The sequence below is a fragment of the Culicoides brevitarsis genome, chromosome 2 (genome assembly GCF_036172545.1).
Source record: "Culicoides brevitarsis isolate CSIRO-B50_1 chromosome 2, AGI_CSIRO_Cbre_v1, whole genome shotgun sequence".
NCBI classification, from domain to species: domain Eukaryota; kingdom Metazoa; phylum Arthropoda; class Insecta; order Diptera; family Ceratopogonidae; genus Culicoides; species Culicoides brevitarsis.
This window is the reverse complement of record NC_087086.1, coordinates 736899-762744: the sequence shown is the minus strand read 5'-3', so window position 1 is coordinate 762744 and position 25846 is coordinate 736899. Positions and strand designations below refer to the sequence as shown.

The following is a 25846-nucleotide window of genomic DNA, read 5'->3' as shown; positions in this document are numbered from 1 at the left end:
GAATGTAGTAAACGAATGTCAAACCGGCGCATTGTTTGTCAATAAAAGACATGCCCTTCATTACGAAACTGTTGTAAAATTAATTTTAAATCATGTTTCGTCGAACTTTTGTTCGATTTTATTGCGTTGCTTCGAATAAGGCAAACATCGTAAGTGAAAAAAATTTGTTTTTTATGAAAATCTTTTAAAAATTCTTATTTTTTTCAGCTAAAAACTCTCAAGGAACACTCTCCAAAGATAAATATTGAAACAATTTCCTCTGCATTGGATCAATTTCCAAATCTCACGAATTTTCAACCATTACAATGGGAAAAGACTTTTAGTTTTTTGATAAATCAACAGAATTTTCCGCACGAATCTTGTATCAACATCGTTTCGGCATATCCACAAATCTTTACAACATCTCTCGATACGACATTCAAGCAACTCGAAGCATGGCGCGGATGTCAATTCGGCGAAAAACGATTGCAGGATCTCATTTGCAAGCATCCAGCGTTAATTCAACACGGAAATGAGAAGCAATTATCGCGTCGCATGGCATTTTTGCAAGGTTACGTTCAAACCCCGAAAAATGTTTGGCGAATAATGATGAGTAGTCCTGAAGTTGCGATTCAATCTGAAGAAACGTTGGCAGCCAAATTCAAGTATTTGATCGAAACGATGCAAGTTGAAGTTTCAGAAATTGTAGATTCGGATGTTTTCTTGCACGATTTGGAACACATCAAAATGCGACATATTTTCATGCAACGATTGGGTCTGTATAAAGTGAAGAGTAAACGAGCTGATGTGAGAAAATCAGAAAAAAATTCAAATCCAAGACTCAACAGAATCGTTGACACCTCAGATAAAAAATTTGCAACGAAAATATGTTATGTGACTTTGGAAGAATATGAAGTTTTTCAAGAATTGCTTCGTCGTGAATGGGAAAGACAAGATTTAGACGATGAAGATGAAGATTTTGATGAATTACAAAAGGAACGAGGAATAGATATAATGTAATACGATATTTCAGTCAAAAAATCGAAAAATTAAAAAAATGTTAGTAAGCACTTTATATAGGTCGTTTTCCAACATCATTTGCCCAACTGAGCTTGGGTGGTCCTGAGTGCAGCCTTCAAAGCTGTAGTCGATTAGCGTCGAAATGGTTCGATTCCATCTGTTGGGCGAACTTTTTTCTTTCTCTCAAGTTTTTCTGCATCCTTCAAAACCTCCATTTCCATATCGACTTGATTTTTCCAACGTTCCTGTACGACAAAAGGACCAAAAATAAGGATTGAAAATTGATACTTTTGAAACGCAAACTCAAACGCTACTTTTTCAAAACTGTCATTCGTTGAAAAAATAAAAAAAAAATTCACTTTTTATTTATGTTTATTTTTATCATCATTTTTATTTTTATGATATCCTTAAACAAATAAATAACACAAAAATTTATTTAACAATTAATTTAAGTTAATTTTTTATGTATATTTATCATTATTTCTTATGTACCCTTAAAACATAGAAAATTAACCTTATTCATGTTTTACATTTTTTTTTTATTAAAATCGAATGTTGCGATTTTTTTGTTAAATATTTTTCTATGCTTTTCTTGATTCGATTTTCTTGACGCGATAAATAAGCGTTTGATGCATTCCTTGGATATTCTAATTTTTAATAATTTTCTGAAAAACTTGCGAATCTATTAAGAGCTTAATAACTAAAGTTTTAAATGAAAAAAATCATCACAGAAAATGTTTAACATTTTGATTTTTCGAGTTTTAATTCAAATTATTCATAGAGGCTAGTTAATAGCATTCGTAAGCAGTATCTGACTAAATGTAAGTTGATTGTCTCTTTGTCAAGAAAAAGAACAATTACAGAATATTTCAACTTAAAATTAGAAATTAACGAAAAACTTAACAATTATTGCTCCTTTCGTTCTAAAGTTTTTCAGAAAATTGTTCACAAGTGTCATCATCATATTTTGCTAAGTAGGTATTTAGATGTAAATAATTCAATCAATAATCAACTATATTAATTTATATACCTTTTTTTAGTTAATATTTTAAGAGTACATTACTTAAGATTATGTATGCGATTTTGAATCATTTTTTTCACAATAATTTTTAACTTTTTAATTTCCTTTTCAATACAAAAGTTATAATCAGAGGAAGAGATAAAAACTTTTATATTGAAAAAAAAAATTAAAAAGTAAAAAATTTACTTCTTTCTGTCACTATCTCTTGTAATATCCTTCAGCTATTCTTCTCATTATCGTCATCAATCGAGTTTTTCTTCTTCTTTTAAAAATGATAATAAAAATTTAAACTTTTTTTAGTTAGTTTTTAAAAAAACTTGTATCCTGAATACCCTTTTCTATGTTACAAATGTTTTGTTTATTACTTCTTTTCATATTATTACTCAAACGTATCATACAATTTTTTTGTTCATGTACATGACTTTTTTTAAAAACTCACTTTTCTTTTCAATTCTATACAAATAATCGATCCAATTACAAATCGCATGTTAAATATATTTATAGTAAATTTAAAGATATATTGTATAATTTTTATAATTATAATTTTTTTAAGTTTTAGTTATAATTATAATTAGTTTTTTTTATCATTATTTCCGTTACAAAGTATTTTTCTCCTTTTTCTTTAGTATTTATAGATTTTACTTTCTAATTATTTAAATTAATATTTTTTTTTAGTTTTTCAATTATTTCTTTTTCTTTATAAATATGCGCGTGTCTTTTTGTTGTGTGAGGGTTCATAAAAGTGAATTAAACTTTTTATTAAAAGAAAAGTTTTAATAAAAGTTTATAGTATAAGTAAAATGGAAAATATGTAAAATGACACAAATTACAGTCTTCAATAATTAATGCTTAAAAAAATTGAGTCCGTAAAAAATTTGAAATTATTCTTAATATTGCACATTTTTATCCCATACCACACGCCGTCTTTTGGCTTTTATTTATTATTTATTGACACACCTTATGCTATGTTTATGTTTTTTTTATTAGTTTTACAGTTTTCCGAATTTCGCTGACTTTTCACTATATTCCTACATGTTTTTTTTCACGTTCTTATCCCTCTAAATAATATTGTAAGATTTTAATTATTCACTAATATCTGTCCTTTCGATAAAAAAACGCACTCATTGGATTATGCGGATTTGTGTTGTTGTTACTAATCATATTGTTATTATTATTAATGTAGTGTGAATAATTATTATAATTTATTTTATTGTAAATATTGTTAAGATTATAATTACCATTAATATGATGATTATTATTATTTGTTATAGCTTGCATGACTTTTTCCCCGCCGTTCGCGATTGCCGACGACAGTGATACAGATGAGGATGTTGCGGATGACGAAATTACATTACTACTGCGAGCAATAGCGGTTGCTCCGCCTGTTCCGCCGCCCCCGAATATGTTAAAGTTGTTATCGGCATTCAGATCTTCGCTTGCTGTAAATTCTAATGAGGAAAAGAGATTCGGAAATACGTAGAATATTATCAACATTGTCGTGTAAATTGTTAAATGTAATATTAAGCATGTCCAAATTAGGTTGATCTGGAAGAAAAAAAAAACAAAAACAAATATTAAGAAATTTTATTTTTAGAAAGAGAGAAATAGTTGAAAATACGAACCTTGCTCTTCCTATTGAATTTCGTGATACTCATGAATGGAACTATCGTTAACGTTAGTATCATGCCAAATATCGAGCCTGCGATGAGAGAAGCGAAATTTTGTTGCCACGGAAGTGTGCCCAAGCCGAAGAGAGCAATCGTAACAATAAGGAGTTTAACAAGTGCTATGTGTGGTTTTTTCAACTTTTTCCAATAGTAGAACGTTAACATGACACACAAAGATGACGTTACGCCAGCCAATGATGATAACGGACCAACCTGTTGAAAATAATTGTGTTAATTTTTTTCAATTTTAATGAGGGTATTCGAAATTTTTTTCTGTTTCGCGTTTCATTTGTGACTTGCAAACATGAAAATTGAAAAATTAAAAATACGTAAAAATACGTAATTTTTATTTTGAAGGCCCATTTGATGATTGTTTAGCTTGAAATTCATCAAAAGTTATAGAAAGTTGATATGAATGTCTTTTTGATGGGTCTTAAGCTTGAAAATTGAAAAATAAAAAATACGTAATTTTTATTTTGAAGGCCCATTTGATGATTTTGAAGCTTGAAATTGATCAAAAATTATGGAAAGTTGATATGAATGTCTTTTTGATGGGTCTTAAGCTTGAAAATTGAAAAATAAAAAATACGTAAAAAATACGTAATTTTTATTTTGAAGGCCCATTTGATGATTTTGAAGCTTGAAATTCATCAAAAATTATGGAAAGTTGATATGAATGTCTTTTTGATGGGTCTTAAGCTTGAAAATTGAAAAATAAAAAATACGTAATTTTTATTTTGAAGGCCCATTTGATGATTTTGAAGCTTGAAATTCATTAAAAATTAATGAAGGTTGATATGAATGTCTTTTTGATGGGTCTCAAGCTTGAAAATTGAAAAAAAAAAATTTTTTTTTCAAATGCCTTATTTGTTCATTCTTAAGGTTGAAATTGAACAAAAACTCGAAACAAGAAAAATTTTTGGAAAACACTTAAAAGGAAAATCTTACTTCTGTTTTGTAGGGAACCAAAAGAGCACTCGTTAAATTTCCCGCAATTCCTGAACCAAGATAGATGATTGCAGTGCGCAATGGACCTATGAGTCTTTCCAAATCGGCTAAAAATATGTGTTGAAAGGCAACAGTGATAGCTACATGCAAGATTCCGGCGTGTAATAACAGGGACGTGAATAAACGATAAAACTGATCTGGAATATCCGTTATTATGAAGGGAAACATCCCGCAAACGTCATTCAAGCATGAGATCTGAAACATCAAGCAAACATTTAGAAATAAATTTCACGCAGAAAATGTAAATTTTTTCCATACCTGTGAACACAATGACGCCTCTTCGTGGAAATATCCATGCACAAAATCACAATATTCGCGTGTTGTGATGCGACAATCGCCATAAATGCTGATGCAACACGGATGCCCTATTACTTCGCATACCATATGTTCGGCAGTGTGATCCTTAAAACGGAAGCGTTGTGAAAATGAATTGGTTTTGCGACAAATAGGCCATTTTGTGATATCATCGGGCCATTCATACGGCGCTATCGACGCAGGAGCATCGCAATATTTGGGATCTAATCCACAGACAGAACCTGAGATTCGACCTCCGGGACCTGAATCGCCCGGAGACCATTTTTTCCATGTTGAAATTGACTGAAAACGAAAAAAATTACAAAAAATTTCACAAAATTTTCAATAAATAGAAATTACCGTTGGCCATAAACCTCGCACAGAACAATCAGCTTGAGAGCTTTGAACACATCCCGAATCATCGTTTCTGATACAACATGCCGTTTCACGTTCCTGCCTTCGCGTTTTTGCCATAACTTGGAGAATTTTGTGATCTTTTCGCATGCACGCCGCAAATTTCGCTCCTAAATGCACCAAATCCAAATCTCGAGGTCCAATCCACATGTTTCTGTATTCAGCATGCGTTACTTGTTGCAAACTCAAACTTGTAACAAGCACTTGACCTGTTTTCTGTTCAACACCAAATCCAATGGGCCCAATTCCGTAACAAACGAGTGTTAAAATCATGATCAAGACATGCACTGTGTTTATCCAATATGTGAAAAATGGTCGATGATCGTAACGATCGTCTAAAATTACATGTCGATGATACTTGATTTCATGCGCTACAGGTCTGCGTGAATTATCTAACACGCCATCGAGTAATCTGAAGGAAATTCGTGTTCCTCGTAATCCGGGGCGCCCGCTCGGAGATGCTTCAGTAGATTTTATCCGCCATCCGTTAACACGTTCGCTCATGTATTGTTGCGATTGTTGATTTCCTCTGCCATTTGACGTATTTAGAATATCAAAGAACACTTCGTCGTCCTGAATTGGCGTCAAACCTTCGCACAAATCGCTATCGTCGTTCGCCGAATGAATTTGAGCCGGAGCAAAGCTTCGTGAATACTGTTTGGGAGTTTTGACACGTTTCGTACTCAAACTCCGCACGACATACGACAATCCATTCCACATCATTTTCGGTACAGATGCTTTGCGATAAAACAAAGTGCCTGTTCGTGCATTTACATCATCCGTCGAATTTGTTTGCTCATCATTACTCTGTTCGGGCAGAATATCAGGTCGATCGATTGGATTTTGACGTCGATTTTGTTGACGATTCACATTTTCTTCGTTGTCTTCCTTCATTCGCCCAAAACGACGTAATGCAAAGCGATTATATCTTCCTGTCCATTTTATCAATTCATCTTCTTCGCCTGCTGTATAAACGCCAAAGAAGCGTTGCATTTCTCGTTTCAAATAATCCTTAATTTGCTGTTTATGGAACAAACGTTGACGATCGGGTTGTCGTTGCTGAACGCCCGCCCGTTGTAAAGTTGTCATACTGCTCATTGTACTGCTTGGCGATTCTCGATATTGATGCTGGATGACGAGAGAACGTTGATTTCCGTGCTGTTGTTGAATTATGGGAGCTTGATCTTGCGGCGATGGCGTATTTGGCTGCTGCGGAGATGCTTGTAACATCTGCGGTTGATTCTGTTGTGTCGTTAATGGAGATAAGGGAGCTTGTTGTTGCTGCTGCGATTGTTGAACAGCTTGCAATTGCTGTGCTTGGGCAGCTACTTGTTGTTGCAATTGCGCTAATTGGTTAGTTTGTTGACTTTGCGATTGTTGCTGTTGACTTTGCTGCGATTTTTGCGTTTGCTGCGACGCAATCGATTGAAATGAGAGGGAACTTGAGGGAGGTAAAGTGTTACGGATCATTTGTTTTGCGTCGCACAAGTCTTCGTTGTTGCTTGACATTTGCGGATGATTCGTCGATTGCGGAGGCAACGATAAGGGTTGAGTAGTTGGAGAAATTGGACCTGTTGTTTGCGTTGTTTGATGAATTCCTGTCGTTCGTCGCAATGTACTGCAATGTAAACAATTTGCCGGTTCACTCACAAAACTCACAGGAGTTAAAACACGCGAGCCATTATTCCCGATATACTCAACACTTGGAGCTCTTGCCATATTTACGGAACAAATTTGTTGTCTCGGCATTCTTCCGAGGGTCGCAGATCCATTTACGGGTGTCTTCATGTGTTTTATACACGCAGGCGTTGCGTAATGATCTCCTTGCGGATCCAAAGACGACACAATTGGCGGCGTTGCTCGCGGAGAAATCGAATTTCCGGGTTGTTCATTCGGGTTCGGACAACATTTTAATCTGTACGCATAAGCATTCGCATTATTGGGTTGCTGCGAGAGTAATTTGGGCACTTGTTGTTGCTGCTGCGACGAATTTGCGGATTGTTGAATCGAAATGTGCGGCGTTCCGGGTCCCGGCAAATGATATCCGCCAACACTGCTGCACGTCGACATGTTATCGCTTTCGGGCGGCTCGGGCGTTGGAGGCGTCGGAATGTAACGCTTTACGGGCGTATGAACTGTGGAAGTGAGATAAGCGAAATTGTCGTTGGAAGCCATCGGAGTACTGTTCGCCAAATAATGCACGGGCGTAACGAGTCGATCAGGACATTTTGGCGGCATATCACGATAACGATCTGGAATACTCGTGCGATATCGAGAACTCGGCGACATTATGCGATGATGCAACGTATAACGGTCCTGATAGTGACTTGAGGGCGATGGCGATGGCATTCCGAGAATAAAACGATCACTTGTCGGCGCAGGAGATGGAGGAGGCAAACAACACGTCAAGTTTTCGTCATATCTGTGAAAAGAAAAGATAATAAAGAGGTGAGTTTTTTTGCACTTTTCTTACACGAAAAAAAACATACACGTGAAGTGTTATTCACACAAAAAAAAAATTTCTTTTGAAGTTCAGTTTGGCTAATTTATTCACAATTGAATACAACACTCGCTCTCAAAAAATCAAAAGAAAACATAGGAATGAGAATGAACGACATTGAGCTAATTTCTCGCGACGCATGTATTCGTATTGTGGCAAATTTTCAGAAGAATGAGCAAAGAAAACACTTTAAACTGATGAAAAGCGAAGAATTTTCACACGAAATGCACGGAAGCTACAAATCACAATAAATGCAAAAATATGAGCAAACTGTGTGGGCTGTTTTCGATTCTGTTCACAAACAACAAGAATTCATGATTAATGGAACACTACATTTTTGCATTGTAACTGCTGACTTACTTTATTGTAGATGAAAAATTGTTCAATTTTCATCGAATGATGACGTCAAGTCAAGTTTTCTTTTAAAAAAACAATTTCCGTTTACTTAAATTTTCTCAAAAAAAAAAAAACCTTTTTATTAATTATTTTCATAATTATTTTGAAAACACGCATCAGCTGAAAAGAATTAAGTTTTAATTGAAACTTGCAACAAATAAATTGCGTGTTATTGTGATTTGATTATTTCTTCCGATCGTTCTACATGGCGCACGAGACACAGCCTCTCATACAGGTACGCTAATAAAATAATTGAACTGATTCAAATAAATAAGTTTTCCATTTATCATGCGCTTCATATTTCGATTGTGTAGATGTTTTGTGTACCGTATGAAAAACGAAGAACGAGTGTTTTATGAATATTATTATTATTATTATTGCGAAAAATACTTCATGCCATGTATATTTCACTTTCACATGATCCCACACTAACATCGAAAAAACGGCACACAACACAAAATTCACTGTACTATTTTAATGTGCACGTTCCTCGTTCGTACATACGCGGAGAGCAACTAAAGGGAAATATATTTCTGATAGCAGCCATATTTTTTTTCACAATCACAACTTTTTGCATCGGAATGACGAATTTGGGATTTTCCATGATACTTACTTTTCTTGCGAGACTGTCGACAATCGGTTGCCCAGAATGTACGTGTCAGCGGAGCTGTAATAGCGACTTGGCGATGCATTACTGTTGTAATTTGTGCCCAATTGATGCGGGGGATGCGAATGATGCGAATGGATGTCATCGTGGCTCGAGAGATAATCGTTCGAATTGCGTTCTAAATTTTCCTTGTAATGAGAGGATTGTTGTTGCTGCGATTGACTCTGACTTTGCGACGAATGATGCGAAGACGACGACGAACTGTAATGTCGTTTACGTGTCGAACTTCCCGTTTGTGTTTGCTTTTGGTACGTGTTTCCTCCATCCTCCGAAGACATTTGACACGAGCGATTTCCCGAAAACTTTGCTCTCGAATCTCCTCAGCGAGCTGAAATCTTCGAAGATTCGATCGATACTCGAACTCCTTCTCTTCTTGCGTGTGTTTTATTGTGTGACGTGTGTGTGTGTATGTGAGAAATATTTTTCGCGAAAATTTCTTTCAACTGAGATCCATTTTACTTCGGAGATTCTTCAATAATTTGCCTCAATTTGTTTCATTTTTTCATCATTTTATCATGTCAAACACATTTCTTTATTGAAAAAATTTTCCCTTTTCTTTTTTTTTTTGCTATGTACGTACGATGTACTTGTGTATGGATTCTTTTTTCATTAAACTTAAAATTATTCTCTTATCACAAATGCATTGTTATCCTTTTTGCTATTTCCTACGTCATACACCTTAAATCTATCACTAAATGTTTAATTTTTACAGTTTTTCGCGGATTTTCCGAGGCTTTTTAGCGTTTTTCCGAAAATGTATGTCAGAAATTATGGCAATTTCAATGACAAATCAAAACACACCCCATACAGGACTGTACAAGACGCGTGTAGAAGAGCTACTGAGTCTTCATCTTACTTATTGATTAATACTCCGTGTGCCTGTACACGATACGCAATCGAGCCAACACACAAAGGACTCGAGGAAAAATGAAGGGAAATTTTTTCGGGTCACTCACACGTTCATATATTCGTGCCACACGCATATCATCTGTTTTCTGCGCATGACAATCGCTAACAAAACTACCCTTGAAGTGTTTATTTTTCGTACTTTTTGAAAACAAAGCACAAAATTCACGGCAACTCATTGGACAACGAACAAAAGAAAAAATTCAAGGGAAATTTCACTTGACGGTTGACATTTGAAATTCTTTCTTTCTTTTTGAATTTCATGAAATTAGGCTACCATTTCCTCTTTTCTTCAAACTTTATCAAAATTCATATAAAGGAGTGTCTTGTATTTTACAAATTCTTATGACAATTTTATCTCATTTAATCCAAACTAACGTAAAGTAGATAATTCTTATGGAAAAAATCCGTAACAAATTCAAAAAATAATTAATGGAATATTTTTTAGACAAATTTTAAGTTATTTTTCAAAAAAATAAAATAAAATAAAATTAATAAAAATTAATTAAAATAATTCATTCTCAAATATTTTGTAAAAAATATTGAAAAATTTCAAAATTTTGTAAAAATTAATAAATTTTATGTAAAAATTTTAATAGAACGAATTTTAAATCCTACTTTCGTGATAATAACGGATTATTTTTTTCCATAAGAATTATCTACTTTACGGTATTTTAAAATTTAATCAATTTTGTGATTAAAAGTAAATATGCAAGTGAACTACTCATATTTACTTCAACAAAACTTTGACACGTTGTTGATTAGATTTGAAATTCATTCAAGAATGAAATTAAACGTTAACTGTATAAAATGACATGAAGCCTGTGATCGTTCCCTGTTACTATTGATTGATTTTCGTCACTGTTTTATCTTATCAGCGGCGTTAAAATTGTTCAAAAATTACGAAATTATCGATATTTCATGTTGTCAAGCCCCGTTTTTGCAAAAAGTTGAATCATTGAAGAAAGCTTGAAACTTGATTTTTGTTACATTTTTCTGTAAAAAGTCATAAAAACGTACATTTTATGATAAATATTTAAAGTTTTAAGCATCTTCAACGTTTTTACATGTGTGCGTTCGAGAATGAGAATGAACGACTTGTGATATCAAAAGGTAAATAAATAGCGATAAGCATTTTCAAATATTGTACCATTGTTACAGTGCGACAAAAATCTTCAAATTCATGTTAAAACTTACCTTTTAAGTTGAATTTTTTTCGTTGCAGTGTGTCACGTCAGACCTTATCAGCTCTCTTACAGTCAAACAATGCACACATGAGGCATATCATCAGTTTTTTTTTGGATCATCGTCGACGTGCTCAGTTATCGGGCAGTTGTTTTTGGGCGCGCCAATCAGTCAGTCAGTTTTTCCGATCAGATATCAGATAGACGAGCAACGAAATTTATTATCAGTTGTATATAAACGACATGTTCGATAATTCTGCCGTTTATTAACTTTAGAAAAATTGTCAAAAATTGAATTCGGAGAAATTTTAATTTTTTTTTTTTTGAGTTCAAACACCTGCTTTTTACTATCCGTGGGTGTTTTAGGCCTCGACATCCAAAAATTTTAAAAGAATTTAATTATTAATTCAATATTTGTCAGATCTAAATAATACCCACTCATTGTAAAAAGGCTTCATCATCAATAAAAAAAGTCACGCGTTTTTTTTGTTATCTAAAAAATTAATTTTGTGAAGAGAAAAAATGTGATTGAAAAAATGTGAAAAAAAAAATCTGAGTTGAATGTACTAAGTGGAGTAGTGGTCTCATCGCTTCAATTTTTTACAAGTGAGATTCAACTTCTCCGACTTATTACATGAAAACTGAACAACAATAAAATTTTTAATGGGATTTTGTAAAAATTCATTAAAATTCGGTAAGAATTTCGATTAAAAATTCCATTTTATTCCTTTTGACTTTCAATTAAACTTCAACATTTTATTGATGATTGTCAGAAACACTGAAGATAAGGCAAAATTCAATTCATGATAAGAATTAAGCAAACAATGAAAATTTTATTGAGTGTTTCTGTTGAAATTCATTGCTTTCTCAATTCTCGGAAATTTTTATTTAATTGAATCATTTTTCATAGAATATTGTCTGATTTCCCATTCTGCTAATTTAACATGTCGTTCATCTATTTTTGTTTTCGTTTTAATCCTTTTCCTGAAAATGGATCAGTCTATTTTTGCTTGACACGTGTTTTAAAGTTATATTGAAGAAAAAATTTTTTTTTTATATTTTTCATTAAATTTTGTCTTTATTATAATTTTTATAAATTTTTTCATCTTTTTAATTAATTTTTATATTTTTTTTTATAATTAACACAGCAATGTTAGTACTACATTTCTTTTCAGTATATTATTAAGGAAAGTGTGAAATCTTACAGAAAGGCAGTAAAATGGGATGTTAGTAAGTAATCACGTTAACAAATTCAGGGAAAAACCAATATCTGTCACACAAATCATTCACGGAAATTATTCGCTTTGGAATGATAAGGCAAGAAATACAAAATTCATCAAATTACACACGAATTTTTCGATAATAAAATAGGTGCGCAGAGATAATTCCTTTAAATTTACGTCTTATCGATTAAAATATCATAAAAAATTCAAATATTTGTCAATATCATGTGAAAAGCAAACAACAATAACTCGATAACGTATCGTTTTTGTATAAAAAAAAAGTTATTAGATTTAATAAGGTTTTAAGGCACATTGATAAGAAGAGCACCAAATCACACTTTTTTTGAGTAAAAAAAAATGTGTTAATGGAATGGATCTGATTTCATTTCGTGCATCCACGGTCGAATAATTGGCAAGTTTGATGGATAATAAGTCTCTGGTTTGAGAATCGATTCGGGAAATTCACTTCCTGTGTCGTTAGATTGATGATCGAAGGGATATGTACCCAATGTGATGGGAATTTGCAGTTTTATCTCTTTTTCGAAGGATTTTGGCGTGACGATGAACTAAAAAATATAAAAAAATTACTTCTTTGTTTGAAATTCATGAAAAAAGGTAAACTTACGAAGACATCATAGTCAATTTTCATCAAATGGCATCCTGCTAAATTAGTTGGAGGCAACGGCGGTACAAATAACGGTTCTTCAATCCATTCATCGATCGAATGAGGGCGAATTTTGGGTCTTGTTTTAACTGCTAATTCTCTTTTTTCAACCTTGATGACTTTTCCTCGTGCAAAATATTGAATTGTCTCAATTAACACGGCACGTGACATTTTACACGCAATACTACTGCGATTCGCAACAGTGCCTGAAACCAAAATATTCTCTCCCGGCACATACGCTGCTCTGTCAAGTACAATATTGCATTCGATCGTTCCATAATCGAAGCACGCAACTCCCAATTTGTGTTTAATTTGACATTTGAAGGGACTCGCAAGTCCTAATTCGAGTCGCAAATCGATGGGATTCATTACGATGAAAACTTGATGATTTTTGTGAATCAATCCGCTTGGTTCGCGCAACGCCGCTTTGCAATAATATTGAATCCATCCGTAACGCCCGAGAAAAGTTGATGGCAATCCATGAGGAAGTCCCAATTTGAAGGGGAAACTATGAATGCCCGGCGACAAAACAGACAATGAACCTTGATCGACATCGCCGAGCAATTTCATGCGAAAGTCAATGTAACTTTCTTTGTCGTAAACGCGTTCTTGACGCACAGATTTGGAACGAACCACTCCCTCGCCGACGACATGAAAGTGCAAACCTGAAAAAAAAATTGCAACATTATTAGAATTGATCACATTTGCCATTTTTTTGACATTTTATTCATTCAACGTCGTGTTGAAGCGATGAATAAAACATTTTCACCTACGCAATTAATTCTATTTTGGTTGATAAATAAATCGTTATGTAACAAAAAAAAATATATAATAATTTTGGAAAAGATAATCTTTGGTCATTGTTCAACGTCAAAAAAAAAATTGGGTCAAGATTGCTAAATTTAGATTAAGAAGGAAGCAAATCCAACTTCAAGGCAATTTACTTACCTAATGCAGGTGTTTCATCCTGTAATTCGAGCAAAACTCTGCCAGATAAAAACTGCCCGGGGAAATACAACAAAGATGTGTTGTCGAAGAGAATCAAAAATTTCAGGAGTTTTCTTGACATTCCGTTGAGATGCTAAAAATTAAAAAAAAAAATTAGCAAGTTCAATTTTTGTCACATTGAAAAAAATGTATGGTAAGTTGTTGGATGCCTTTTAAGGTGCTTGTGTGGTAAGTTTTTATTAATATTTTTGCGTAATATCGTTTTTTGTGTGTTTAGCTGATGCATTGAATGCAAAATATTGTCAAGTTGGAGTGCAATGCGTGTTATTTTTGTTACAATTGAGCACTTTGAAGGTCAGTTTGGGGAGTTAAAGTAAGTTAATGATCATTTTTTGAACTTCAAAATGACACAAAAGATTTTGTTAAAAGCTTTAAACATTCATTAAATACTGAATTTAATGATACGTTATAGTTAATTAACCTCCGTTTGATTCGGCATGCGATTAGCTTCCGTTTTATTTCCATTTGGTGCGTTGAATTAATAAATTAATCGCGTTGTGCAATATTTTTTTGGTTTGTGCAGACGACTTGATTTCCGTTGCGTTAACACAAAATATTTTGTCGCAGTTGATAAAATCTCTTACAATTGTGTGAACTTTTTCTCCATAATAATCCGTGATGGCATACGGATTGTACGACGTGCTATACGAGCCATCTGGATGTAAAATTTCAATTTCGTCTTCGTCGCGATCACGTTCCATCATCATGAGTTTTCTCGACGACGACATAATAATTAAAATTTGTAACTCGTTTTTTTTTCACTTTCGAACGGAACTTGTATTTATACACGTGCCAATTACTCAATGTTTGTTTATGTTTCAGAAATTATCCACGCATGGCTCAGTTTTAGCTGCTGTTACCGAAAGACGATTGATTACTGACTGATTTGATTAATTTTGGAAAAAAAAGGTAAATTGAAGAATTTTTACAATGCAGAACCTTGAGTTACTTGTTGTTGTTGTTACAGCTGACACAAAACTAACAACACAAAAAAGAATTTCAAAGTCAATGATGTGGGCACACCCGTAGAGTTAATTTGGTTAAAGCCTTCTCTTCTAATGAGTATCGACACAACGAAGCTTTTTTTACAAATTAAATAGATCGTAAATTAGCGTATAGAGTTATATTGCAAATGTTTTTAATTGTACGCTTCGATAGATTTTTCGTATCGATACTTTTTTGAATATTAAGCACTTCTAATGCTAAGTTTAGTTTTGAAAAATACATTTTTTTAAAATAAAATATAAATTAAGGGAAGCAAGCTTTCCATATTGGGCAGCGATTCATTAATTAAAACTCATTTTATATGCAAATTGCTTTAGAATCACTTTTTGTCTCATTTTAAATATGATCAAGAGTGTATAAATATTTTATTACGTCATCAATAAGTCACTATTTGTAGAGTGAACGACAAAAGGTCTGCTCATAAAACGGAATTTTTACACCTTTAGACATGTTTCGAAGGAAATCAAGAAGAAAAATACCTTTTGCGAGTACTTAAATATCCTATTTTGTGTGGTAAGTGACTAATGTTTGATCATATTCGCGATCAAAACAAAAATTTTTAATATTAAACGACGAAAAATCCGAGTTTCTTTGACAAGGTAATGTTGAACACTAATTCATTTGTTGTATTAAGTACATTGCGTTTGCGCATTTTTGTTTATTTTTACGATTTCTTCCTATTCTTCGTAGGTAACTTTGTACCTGTGTGCCGTTCATTCGTTCAGATGTTCGATAGACTTGTAATACCGGTTGTTCATTCATTTGTCTTAAGCATTTCTTACCAGATTTTGTGTTGATTTGATTAAAGAAACGTTCATTCAGATACTCACCTAAAATTTAAAAAATAAGAAAAACGTTTAAAAAAATTTTTTGAAGCCAAAAATTTTTGAAAATTGATTTTCATGTTCAAACAAACAATAAATTCCTCAGATTTATTGAGCATAAAATAATTTAACTTCGATTAATTCACTGACTAGCAAGAAAAAAGTCTTTTAAACAACTTTGACTATAATTTTTTTTTGAAACTTTGACGATCCATGTTAGAAACTCTTCTTCCAAATGCCCGTTAATTTGACTCGTTTCGCGTTCTGAAAAGGAGATATGCATTAAAAGTTTGACATTGAACACATTTTTTGGACAAACGTGATCATGCAGAAAAAAAGCAAAAAATTGTGCAAAAATTTTGTTTTTTTTAATTATTTTTTTTATACAAACACAGAATTCCCGATTCCTTTTTCCCTGATTATTTTTGTGATTATCACTTTTTTTTTGGATTAGTACAGTTTTTGTCTTATAAAATTAAATAACACAATAAGTTAGTAACAATAGAAAAATATAATTCGAGTAAAAAATAGTCGAGGTAACACGAAAAAACACAACACGAGAGAAAAAATTAATTTTTAAATGCTTTTCTTTCTCTTTTTTAGAGAAAATACCTCTCGTTTGAGCGCTTGTCGCGACTCATAATCAGACTTTGCGAGTGCCAAACGAATCGTTCGTGGTTTGTCAGGCACGAGTTTATGAATTATCCAAACAGCTCCGAGTAACAAATGTTCAACAAGTACGAAGATCAACAAACTGTATTCGACGCCATTACGTTCTCTCCAATCTTGTGTTGAAGGCGACAAATACATTACGCCGCAATTCGTCATGATGGAAATTACAGCGAGAGATTCAAATGCAAGTTGCCATGCGCCAATGTTTTTGACACGACGAGAAAAGGGACGACGGTATGCTTTACAAAGCTGAAAAAAAAATTTATTTTTAAAAATTTACAAATTTAAAATTTTTTTTTTAATTTTAAAAAATTTTTTTAAATTTAAAATTTTTTTTTAATTTTTTTTATTTATTTTTTTTTATTTTTTTTTTTAATTTTCAAAATTTTTTCAAAGTCCATTTTAAATGAATTTGAAGTGAATTTCACGCGGGAATCCAATATGATTTTCCTATATTTTTTTTTAATTTTCAAAATTTTTAAAAATCTTTTTTTTTTAAATTATAATTTTTTTTTTTAAATTTTAAAATTTTTTTTTATATTTTTTTTTTATTTTTTTAGAGATAAAAACTTACTTTAAATGCATCGATTCGAATTTCGAGAATATTGTTTGCAAGAGCAAGTAAAGCAGTTAACGGAGAAACAGCTGCAAAAAGGACAACATAACCAAATTGGATGTAAAGTTCGAGGTAATCTTCATATGTGCTCAGATAGGCATCCATTTGAGATTCTTTGATACGCTGAAAAAAAATTTTTGTGAAAATTTTTATTTTAAAATTTTAATTTTTTACTTACTTGATTGATTCGAGGATCATCATTGTCGAGTTCTGCCAAATTTAGGGCATGGTAATCGTTGTTTTTGTCACTTTTTTCATCTTTTGCGTCTTTTGCAAGAATTTTACTGATCTTATTGTCAATTACAGGCCATAAAATCTCAATGAAATTCTGTACGAATTGAACAATCAACAGTTGGCACAACAAATAAGTCTTCAATAACTTCAAATCTTGTCTCACAAAAGCAACGTAGAATAATGACAAAAAGTTATTAACGAATTCCAAGACAATTAACTTATTCACACGATGTCTATCGTATTGAGATTGTGTACGATGATTCTCCAAATCTGTCAAATATGTTGCAAATTTCGAATACGCTAACGGTAACAAGGCAATCCAAATTGAGTTACAAATCGATGGCACGAGTGTGATGTAAGATTCAGGCCCGTAAAGTTCTCTCAAAATATCTTCGACCCAAAATTGGCTAATTGTGATTGTACTTGCGGCAATTAAACACAAAATTATTACGGGAACGGACACACAATAAATTTGACGCAAAGTTTTCCAATACGGAAATTGAGGAGTCATTCTTCCCGTTATCGGATCAGGACCTAATTCGCCTTCAAAAGCGGCACGAGGAACATCTAAAGTCGTCAATGAGATCGTTCCCCATCGATATGCGAATGTTGAACTTTTTCGTTTCCATAATTCCAAAAAGGCGGCGATCCAGATGAGATAAAAGGCACACAAAAAGGGCATCATTTCGTACGAAAAAATGTATTGAACGACGCCAAGAACGGCAGGAAGTATCAACGAACGACTGTAAAAGCCTAAAAACCCGAAATACATCCCGATGCTTTCGCCAAAGTAATACCGAATTTTATCCAATGGCTGTTTGCGATACGGTTTATACCAATCAACTTGCAAAAGTTTCAAATATTCAACATCGTGCAACGAATAAAAGTCTCGAATCAATCCTTCACGAATGTACGTTTGAATCAAAGGCCTCGTTTGGCAAAGAGCAATTTTGGGATATCCGGGTACGATTGTTTCGCTTAATTGTGGCTTGATGGAATCCAAAGCGTGTTTCACAAGAAGTTGTCGTTCAGCAAAAGTAAGTAACGAATTGATATCCATCGAGTTGTCGTAAAAATCTGATAAGGCAGCAACACTGAAGATTGTCATATCGCCTCGTTTGTTGCGTTTCATAAGCGCTAATTCTTCGGCAAGTTGGAAAAGACGATCGTTCGTTGCACTTACATGAAGAATCAAATGACTGTCAAAAGAAAAAAAAAGTTAAAAATTTCGATTAAAAAAGTTTTTTAGGAACTTACTCCTTATTTGGCTCCATTGCAATTAATAATTCTGCTCCTCCATCATCGACAGTTGCTCGTGCTTTATCAAGGAGAAAGACAAGCGCTTTGTAGTCAACATCTTTCTTGAATTCTATCACAAGAGCAGTTTCGGGAAAGTCACTTCCTTTGAATTGTATCAAGGGTTTTCGTTCTGAATCCCGTTTTTTCTTCGTTAGTCGATGTCGAATAACATTGCTCTTCGAACTAACGTCATTTCCCGCATACAAATCTTCAACATCTGAAGATTCTTCTGAACTTGTCATTTTCCAAAAACTTAAAAACTATTAAGAAAGAAAAAAAATTTGTCGAAGCGAAAAAGGTCGATGATGGAAAATGTAAACATATACACGTATTCGGCGAACAGCTGATATGAAATGTGCGACAATTTTCATAAGCGACTGTCAAGCAAAAAAAAAAAGAGAGAGAAAAAAGTTAGTTTGGTGACCATCGAAAAGGGAAAAAAGTTCAAGGAAAATGAAAGTATCTCGCTTGGAAAAGTGAAAAGGATCGCATTTAGCTTCTACTTGCGCAACGTTGATGTCTTGATGGTGTTCCGTTGCCAAAATACAACACCAAATAGAGTAGAAAATGACTTTCGTTAAGGATCCTTGCGGAATTATCTGTGTTATTATCACGTACTTGGCTGTCCTTTATGCGGATTTTGTGACGATGCGGTACATTATCATGCAAGTTTTCGCGACAAGGTAAGTTTTTCAACTCTTATCCGACAATGAATAACAATTTCCTGTCTTTCATTGCAGCATTTGGGCTCCAATTCATGTCGTCTGTTTCAATACCATCATTTTCCTGTTGATAATGGCACACATGAAGGCGTTTCTCAGCGATCCGGGTACAGTTCCATTGCCACAAACCAAAATTGACTTTTCGGATTTGCATGCGAACGAACAGGGAGATTACGAGAGAGAAGATTGGACTGTTTGTACGCGCTGCGAAACATATCGCCCGCCGCGAGCGCATCATTGTCGGATTTGTAAACGTTGCATTCGCAAAATGGATCATCATTGTCCGTGGATTAACAATTGCGTCGGACAAAATAATCAAAAGTACTTTTTGCAATTTCTCATCTATGTTGGCGGGCTTGCGACGTATTCCGTTTGTCTTGTTGTTTCTTCGTGGATAACGCCTTGCGAAACGTGTCCCGGAAATGAAACGCCCGAGACACAGGCACGAATGCTTCACAGTATCTTGTTGTTACTTGAATCGGCGCTCTTTGGCTTGTTCGTGATGGCAATAATGTTTGACCAATTAACTGCCATCTTCCAAGACGAGACAGCGATCGAAGCAATTCAGAATCGGGGCCCGTATCGCACAAATCGCCAAAAGCTGTTGCTACTTCGTGAAATCTGTGGAAAAGGACATCCGCTTCTGTGGTTGCTGCCATGCACATCCGTTAGTCATTATCACAAAATGCGAGATACGCCATTGCTAAGTCATGATATTTAAACTATTTTTCAACACTATTCTAAGATATTTACATAAGACGATATATATGTTGTGCAAGTTGTGAAAAAGAAAACCAAAAACACTCAATTTACCACAATTCCGTGCTAAAAAAAATATTAAACTTAAGGCAACAATTTAGTTTAGCTTTATAAATCTTATAGGTTTTATACGAAAACAACAAACAAACGAAAAAAGTGTGAATATTTCGATACTTATAAGTTGATTCCTTTTTTGTATTATTATTATCGTTTATAACTTAAAACTATACAAGACTAGAAGAGCAATTTATTTACAAAAAAAAAAAAATAATTTTATTTTAAATGTTACTATAATTTTATAAATATGTATAAAACGGGACCTCACATCACACAGATTTTCAATCAAAAAGACACTCACACAGTAGATATTCCGAACCCAATCACAAAAACCACCTAATAGCTGTCAAAATCATCAAAAGTAGTTGAAAATAGTACAAAAAGAGCAGTTTCAAAGCAATCATCACGGATTCAATACCCAAAAAATCCTCGTCTATCGAATTTTCTACTGACAAAAAAATCTTAAGAAATTTAACTGTAGATAAAAATGCTTCAATTGCGGAAAAAAATTAACGCTGATTTGCAAATTTCAAAGATAAACATGTAAAATTACAATCAAAATACAATGGAACGAAGGAGAATCAATTAATTTATTGCGAATGATCGTTAATCGATCGTTCAAGTGATTGCAGAAAAGTCAAATTATTTGAAAGAATTATATTTTTTAGTTTAATTTAATTCTATCTCTATAGAAAAAAATATTAACAACAGAACATTATGAAAAAAAATGTGGAAAATAAATGTTTCCCCTATGAATATAAATAATGAAATCCCTTAAAAATCGCGTTTGTGATAATTTATTGTCCGTTTTTTGTGACTTTTTACAACTTTCTCGCTTTTAATTCTACTTTTGGTTCTTCAATATCTCGTTTGCTTTGAACAATTTTCAATTCTCGTTCCCATGGAAGAGCTTTTCGTTCGCGTTTCTTCACTTCTTCGGGGACACTTTCATATGTACGACGAATGACAGCTTGCAAACTCGCAATTGTCTTCTCAAATGCTTCTCCAACGTCTTTTTCGCTCGCATGAGCCATAAACAATGCAGCGAACAAATCTCCCGTACCCGTGAATCGAATTCCTTCTACTTTTGGTATCGATAAAATGTATTGTTGACTTTCGTTTTTGTTCGTACGATGACTCAAATATGCCAAAAGCTCTTTTTCGTTGCCCAAAGTCGTTGAGGATAAGACAACAGTTGAAACGCCCTTCTCATGAAACCATTGACAGGCTTTCCAAACATCGGATTCTTCTTTGATCTTCACATCGGTGAGTAATTCAGCCTCAAATTGATTCGGCGTCGAAATATTCGACAAAGGAACAATTTCATCGCGATAAATAGGCAAAAGTTCTTTTGGGACATACATAAAGTCATCATCGCCCATCACGGGATCACACAAATAAACGAGATTTGGATTCGTTTCGCGGAGTTTCTTGATAATTGCTCCAATGTTCTGCAAAAAGTTGACATTTCCGACGTAACCGGTAAGAAGATGCGTGTATTTGGAATGCAAATCGTTCGCAACGAGCCCATTAAAGACGTCATCCAATTGCGTTTCATTCAAAACTTGACCTTTGAAGACTTTGTAACCCGTATGACAGCTAAATTGCACGGAATTTATGGCATCTACTTCGAATCCGAGCAATTGAAGAGGAAAAGTTGCTGATTTGTTGCCAACATATCCGTGAACGACGTGACTTTGGATGGAAAGGACGCGTTTTTGCAAATTTTGCGTGGAAGACGACATTTTGCGAGCGAAACAAGACAATGTTGCGACAAACCTTGAACTGTTCACAGATGAAATAATACTGATTGCTTGCATCTGATATGTTCTACGGAGGAAAAAAGAGAATTTCAGTCGATGGAATGTAAATAGTACGACGAAAATAACCGAGAATTTTTGTACTTACGGCAATAAGACATTTGTTTCTATGTAAATTTCGTCTCTAACTAAATTGTCTCTACTTTATTTTTCTTATCTCTTGCTTATTTGTGTCTCTTTATTTAACTCAAATTTAGATAAGAAATTTATTATGAATTCAGTTTGATAAGTTTAACTTGAAAAACGGGCAAAGATACTGAGACAACCTAACTGAGCAATATCAGATGTTTTCAAGGACTGATAATAATGTCGCACATAACGCAGGAACGATGGAAAAATGAAACTTGAACGGTTGTTTTTTTTTTTTTTTGAAATTTTACACATTTTGATTTTTTTTTAATTTTTATTCGAATTTTTATAAAAAAAAAAAATTTTTTTTTGTTTTCATTAATTTTTAACTTTATTTCGTGAGATTATTTTACCTTATAACATTCAAATTTTGATTGAAAAAGTATAAAAAGCGACAATTTTGCATTAAATTATGTTGCAATATTGCTTGATTATTAAAAATTACATGTTTTGAACAATTTTTTTTAATATCAATTATTTGGTCTAAAAATGTGCTTTGAGCTTCATTAACTTTGATTATCAATATTTTTGTTTGAAATAACATTCATTAACATCAATTTTTTTTTGCAAAAATTAAAAAAAAAATTTAAAAAATTTTTTTAAAAAAATATAAAAAAAATATTTTGTAATTTTTCACTTACCAACGTAAATTAAAAAGAAAAATTAAGTAAAAAAATAAAATAATCTTAAAAATTATTTATAATTTTTATTTCATAGTAAACTTTAAACAAAAGTCGATTCTTAAAAAATATAAAACTTTCACAAAAGAAAGTCAAAATTTTCATCTTTTTTTTTATAAATCACTGATCAGTACATTAATCATATTAATCATTAATTTTTTAACATTAAACATTAAAACTAGGAAAGAACAAAGAAAATTAAGCGTCTAAAATTTTTGTTTTTACATGTCCATATCGAACTGATCGTCGTTATTGCTGCTGTTGTTATTCAGATGATTTTGGTGCTTTGGCGGTGAGCTCATTGTCGCAAGATTCGACTTTGGAGGCGTCTTGCGGTTAATCGGAATATTCGGTTGTCCCTTCAACAATCCGAGAGGTACGTTATTTGGCGGTGTTCTGCTGAGAGGCGAATTCTTCAGATTCATCAAAAATGCGCGTTCGTACACAATGCGAGTGCCTGTAACGAAAAAAAATGCAAAAAATTAAGAATTTTGTTGTAAAAATCTTCTCGAAACAGCATGAGAAAAAAAATGTATAAACAATTTGTAAATTAACGTAAATTAAGAGAGTCTAAAAATAGGCGAATTTTTTCATCGCATCCAATATAAATACACACATAAACTTTATCATGCTGTTCATTCCGCGTTGGTCCCTCACAAAAAAAAATTATATATAAAAATCGTCAAAAATTGAGTGATATCATGCGCAGCGTTATTCTTGACCCAAAAATACGAAATTTCTGCTGAGTTTTATTCGTCGACGAAAATTTATTTGATTTTTGAAGGGCATTCGCCGATTTTGCTTTATCGTTATCGATAAGAACGAAGGTTTTTTTTCGTAAATTAAATAAACACGTAGTAGATTTTGCACAAAAAAAATTTTTCAAGAAGCCGGTAAATGAAAAGTAAACTTTGTAAGGTTGCTTTGAGATGCGATAATGAATGCGTGATAAATTGACGCCTACTTGTTCGCACGTAACTTAAAGAAACTGAAACGCAAATGCAACCACGAACATGACACGTGTAAAAAAATTAAAAAAAAAGTTCAATTGACCATCTCGAATTTCGTCTGCTGCTTGATTTCAATAAGTTGTTATTTTTTTCGAAAATTAAGTCGCAATTATGATAATCAATGTGAGATTAGATTACGCGAACATATGCCGAAACATGAGCAACAAACACACACAGGCATGCGCCCTGCGAAGTTTCGTCGAAAAGTTGCGGGTTTGTGTAGAAAGAAAGGAATCAAAAGAGAATCGGGAATAAATAAGTTGATGTATGTGCACAGAGTCACGTTCACACACACAATTTATTCCCGATGAAGTAACAACATAATTTCTTCCACGAAAACTAAACTGCGTAATATTTTTATTGTTGCGGCATTTTCGGTCAAATGTGTCTCAAAATAAAAAAAAAAAAATGTTGCGTAATATTTTTATTTTTCGAATGACTTACCTCCGGGCGTTGTGCTGAACAAAGTTCCTCCGGGAGTCGACGAATAAACGTCGGGCATTTGCGACGGATCTGTGATCAGGACTTTCCGTGAGGGAATCGCTTGGGCATGAGAACATGCTTGTCTCGCAATTGGTGATGCTGACATGATTTTGTGTGTTTTTTTGTTTTAGAGAAACGTGTTCTTTACAATTTTTTTGGTAAGACTAGATATGAGTCAATTTAACAACAATTTGCTGCTTTTTTAATACTTTTGTCCTTCGACGGTTGTTTGAAGATGATTTAAATTCTTTTCGAAAAAAAAAGATTTTTTTATCACTTCCGCTTCTTCTTTTCTTGACGACTTGTAGGAGCGCAACAAACGTTCTGAATGTTTTTCAAGCACGGACTGAAAAGAAAATAATGTGCTCTTCGATATTTAAAGCGACGTGAATTTAATAAACAATAACAGAGACGACGTATGATGTGTTCGCGGCGCATATTCTTGTACCGTACGAAAAGAAATCGTTGTAGTAGTAATACATAATTGTGTTATTTACTTCGATATTCTATATGAGGGATTCGTACACAGAGCACACCCATGTTTGACATTAGGGGCAACGAAAATTTTTGGATTGTTACGAAAAATTTTTTAATTTTATTTTTTTTTTCCTTCATTAAAATTAAGAAAAATTTAAAATTTTTAAAGAAATGTTCATATCAACTTGAAAAATAAAAAAAAAAATCATTTTTTTGAAGATTTTTTTTTTCAAGTTCATCTTTTTTCTTATTTTAATTTTGAAAAATCTAATTTTTTATGAAATTTTATTTATTTGACTTTTAAGCTATTGAATAAAAATATTAAAATTTTTCTTCTTTTCTTTAAAAAAATTAAGATAATTTTGCAAGAACAAAGTTCAAACCCTTAATTTTTTACATACTAAATTCTTATAGTAGCACACATTATGCGCAAGTATGTGTTGTGTGATAATAGTTCGTTAGATAAAATAAATAAACAAAACAACATACGATCCCTCCGTTCGGCTCAGTTCATTCGAATTGCGTCTTTCAAATTAATTTGAATATAAAAATGTCTTTGTAGCAGTAAGCTTACCTTTTTTTTTGCTGTTGACGTCGCGTCGTTCTCGCAACTACAAAATAAATAAACAAAACACGTTCTTATCACAAATTTGCCTGCCTGCTGGAATGATTGCCAAAAACAATCAAGTACAATAGATTTCTTGTTTATTTACTCATTTCGCGAATGAACATCGTCGTCGTTGTTCGTCATGCCGGTTGTTATGTTTTGTATCATGTCATTATGTATTCGTCGCTTTTGCCTATTTACCGGCAAAAACACATGTGTTGGCGATTTTTTATTCCATTTTATGACAAAAACGTTAAATATGCTAATCGTTAGAAAAGTAGTTTCTACTTTTTGTGATCTTTTTTTCATCATTGGACCTGAAAAAGTTAAAAGTAAAAAAAAATAATTAGAATATCTAGATTTAAGCGCCATGATCGAGTCATAAATTTATTTTTTTGAAGCATCTTGACTCATAAAGAAAGATAAACTTTATATACGACCTCCAAGAATCCTGTTTTAATCACGTTTTCACGTAAAAGGGGGCTCGTAACATCTCGAGAC

The 25846-nt window shown here is 33.0% G+C and overlaps 7 protein-coding genes and 1 non-coding gene across 11 annotated transcripts; 3 read left to right on the top strand and 5 right to left on the bottom strand.

Annotated features, from left to right (window-relative positions):
* Window positions 1-29: 29 nt before the first annotated feature.
* Window positions 30-1327, top strand: LOC134830624 (transcription termination factor 4, mitochondrial). Its single transcript, XM_063844168.1, has 2 exons — window positions 30-149; window positions 208-1327. Exons 1-2 carry the CDS (start codon window positions 93-95, stop codon window positions 997-999), a joined length of 849 nt encoding a protein of 282 aa, XP_063700238.1. The 5' UTR covers window positions 30-92; the 3' UTR covers window positions 1000-1327.
* Trnastop-uca (transfer RNA opal suppressor (anticodon UCA)) lies at window positions 1080-1166 on the top strand. Its single transcript has one exon. It is a non-coding gene; the product is annotated as a tRNA-Sec (tRNA).
* Window positions 1328-3107: 1780 nt separating the features above from the next.
* LOC134832506 (inactive rhomboid protein 1) lies at window positions 3108-9603 on the bottom strand. Its single transcript, XM_063846558.1, has 6 exons — window positions 8913-9603; window positions 5350-7825; window positions 4954-5292; window positions 4636-4890; window positions 3643-3900; window positions 3108-3565 (listed from the first exon to the last, which is right to left on the bottom strand). Exons 1-6 carry the CDS (start codon window positions 9242-9244, stop codon window positions 3110-3112), a joined length of 4116 nt encoding a protein of 1371 aa, XP_063702628.1. The 5' UTR covers window positions 9245-9603; the 3' UTR covers window positions 3108-3109.
* Window positions 9604-12135: 2532 nt separating this feature from the next.
* Window positions 12136-15561, bottom strand: LOC134830537 (arrestin domain-containing protein 17). 4 transcript variants are annotated; one of them, XM_063844049.1, is made up of 5 exons: window positions 15436-15561; window positions 14536-14804; window positions 13892-14024; window positions 12905-13608; window positions 12136-12845 (listed from the first exon to the last, which is right to left on the bottom strand). In XM_063844049.1, the coding sequence occupies exons 2-5, from the start codon at window positions 14677-14679 to the stop codon at window positions 12642-12644; spliced, it is 1185 nt and encodes a 394-aa protein (XP_063700119.1). In that variant the 5' UTR covers window positions 14680-14804; window positions 15436-15561; the 3' UTR covers window positions 12136-12641. The 4 variants fall into 4 exon arrangements, with proteins under 4 accessions (XP_063700119.1, XP_063700117.1, XP_063700118.1 ...); XM_063844047.1 differs by having other exon boundaries at window positions 14536-14929; window positions 15436-15508; XM_063844048.1 differs by lacking the exon at window positions 15436-15561 and adding an exon at window positions 14901-14919 and having other exon boundaries at window positions 14536-14832.
* A 301-nt stretch (window positions 15562-15862) lies between these two features.
* On the bottom strand, window positions 15863-18898 carry LOC134829821 (anoctamin-10). Its single transcript, XM_063843094.1, has 5 exons — window positions 18560-18898; window positions 17247-18501; window positions 17027-17191; window positions 16393-16701; window positions 15863-16044 (listed from the first exon to the last, which is right to left on the bottom strand). The coding sequence occupies exons 1-5, from the start codon at window positions 18841-18843 to the stop codon at window positions 15997-15999; spliced, it is 2061 nt and encodes a 686-aa protein (XP_063699164.1). The 5' UTR covers window positions 18844-18898; the 3' UTR covers window positions 15863-15996.
* Window positions 18899-19010: 112 nt separating this feature from the next.
* On the top strand, window positions 19011-20909 carry LOC134830337 (palmitoyltransferase ZDHHC3). The gene is made up of 2 exons (XM_063843783.1): window positions 19011-19284; window positions 19342-20909. The coding sequence occupies exons 1-2, from the start codon at window positions 19169-19171 to the stop codon at window positions 20042-20044; spliced, it is 819 nt and encodes a 272-aa protein (XP_063699853.1). The 5' UTR covers window positions 19011-19168; the 3' UTR covers window positions 20045-20909.
* An 11-nt stretch (window positions 20910-20920) lies between these two features.
* On the bottom strand, window positions 20921-22208 carry LOC134830336 (pyridoxal kinase). The gene is made up of 2 exons (XM_063843782.1): window positions 22048-22208; window positions 20921-21969 (listed from the first exon to the last, which is right to left on the bottom strand). The coding sequence occupies exon 2, from the start codon at window positions 21957-21959 to the stop codon at window positions 20961-20963; it is 999 nt and encodes a 332-aa protein (XP_063699852.1). The 5' UTR covers window positions 21960-21969; window positions 22048-22208; the 3' UTR covers window positions 20921-20960.
* A 561-nt stretch (window positions 22209-22769) lies between these two features.
* LOC134829374 (eukaryotic translation initiation factor 4E-binding protein) lies at window positions 22770-24620 on the bottom strand. The gene is made up of 2 exons (XM_063842425.1): window positions 24223-24620; window positions 22770-23225 (listed from the first exon to the last, which is right to left on the bottom strand). The coding sequence occupies exons 1-2, from the start codon at window positions 24365-24367 to the stop codon at window positions 22990-22992; spliced, it is 381 nt and encodes a 126-aa protein (XP_063698495.1). The 5' UTR covers window positions 24368-24620; the 3' UTR covers window positions 22770-22989.
* Window positions 24621-25846: the final 1226 nt, after the last annotated feature.

Excerpts from the sequence above, each read along its gene's own strand:
- LOC134829821 (XM_063843094.1), bottom strand. The coding sequence starts at position 18,843 with ATGACAAGTTCAGAAGAATCTTCAGATGTTGAAGATTTGTATGCGGGA. Across the intron at positions 18,502-18,559 it reads GCAATGGAGCCAAATAAGGA|TCATTTGATTCTTCATGTAA; the intron begins GTAAGTTCCTAA and ends TTCTTTTGACAG. Across the intron at positions 17,192-17,246 it reads ATGATCCTCGAATCAATCAA|CGTATCAAAGAATCTCAAAT; the intron begins GTAAGTAAAAAA and ends ATTTTTTTTCAG.
- LOC134830624 (XM_063844168.1), top strand. The coding sequence starts at position 93 with ATGTTTCGTCGAACTTTTGTTCGATTTTATTGCGTTGCTTCGAATAAG. Across the intron at positions 150-207 it reads CTTCGAATAAGGCAAACATC|CTAAAAACTCTCAAGGAACA; the intron begins GTAAGTGAAAAA and ends TATTTTTTTCAG.
- LOC134829374 (XM_063842425.1), bottom strand. The coding sequence starts at position 24,367 with ATGTCAGCATCACCAATTGCGAGACAAGCATGTTCTCATGCCCAAGCG. Across the intron at positions 23,226-24,222 it reads GTTCAGCACAACGCCCGGAG|GCACTCGCATTGTGTACGAA; the intron begins GTAAGTCATTCG and ends TTTTCGTTACAG.
- LOC134830337 (XM_063843783.1), top strand. The coding sequence starts at position 19,169 with ATGACTTTCGTTAAGGATCCTTGCGGAATTATCTGTGTTATTATCACG. Across the intron at positions 19,285-19,341 it reads ATGCAAGTTTTCGCGACAAG|CATTTGGGCTCCAATTCATG; the intron begins GTAAGTTTTTCA and ends CTTTCATTGCAG.
- LOC134830336 (XM_063843782.1), bottom strand. The coding sequence starts at position 21,959 with ATGCAAGCAATCAGTATTATTTCATCTGTGAACAGTTCAAGGTTTGTC.
- LOC134830537 (XM_063844049.1), bottom strand. The coding sequence starts at position 14,679 with ATGTCGTCGTCGAGAAAACTCATGATGATGGAACGTGATCGCGACGAA. Across the intron at positions 14,025-14,535 it reads GAGAAAAAGTTCACACAATT|CATCTCAACGGAATGTCAAG; the intron begins GTAAGAGATTTT and ends TTTAATTTTTAG. Across the intron at positions 12,846-12,904 it reads AAATTGACTATGATGTCTTC|TTCATCGTCACGCCAAAATC; the intron begins GTAAGTTTACCT and ends TATATTTTTTAG.
- LOC134832506 (XM_063846558.1), bottom strand. The coding sequence starts at position 9,244 with ATGTCTTCGGAGGATGGAGGAAACACGTACCAAAAGCAAACACAAACG. Across the intron at positions 5,293-5,349 it reads TGCGAGGTTTATGGCCAACG|TCAATTTCAACATGGAAAAA; the intron begins GTAATTTCTATT and ends TTTCGTTTTCAG. Across the intron at positions 4,891-4,953 it reads AGGCGTCATTGTGTTCACAG|ATCTCATGCTTGAATGACGT; the intron begins GTATGGAAAAAA and ends TTGATGTTTCAG.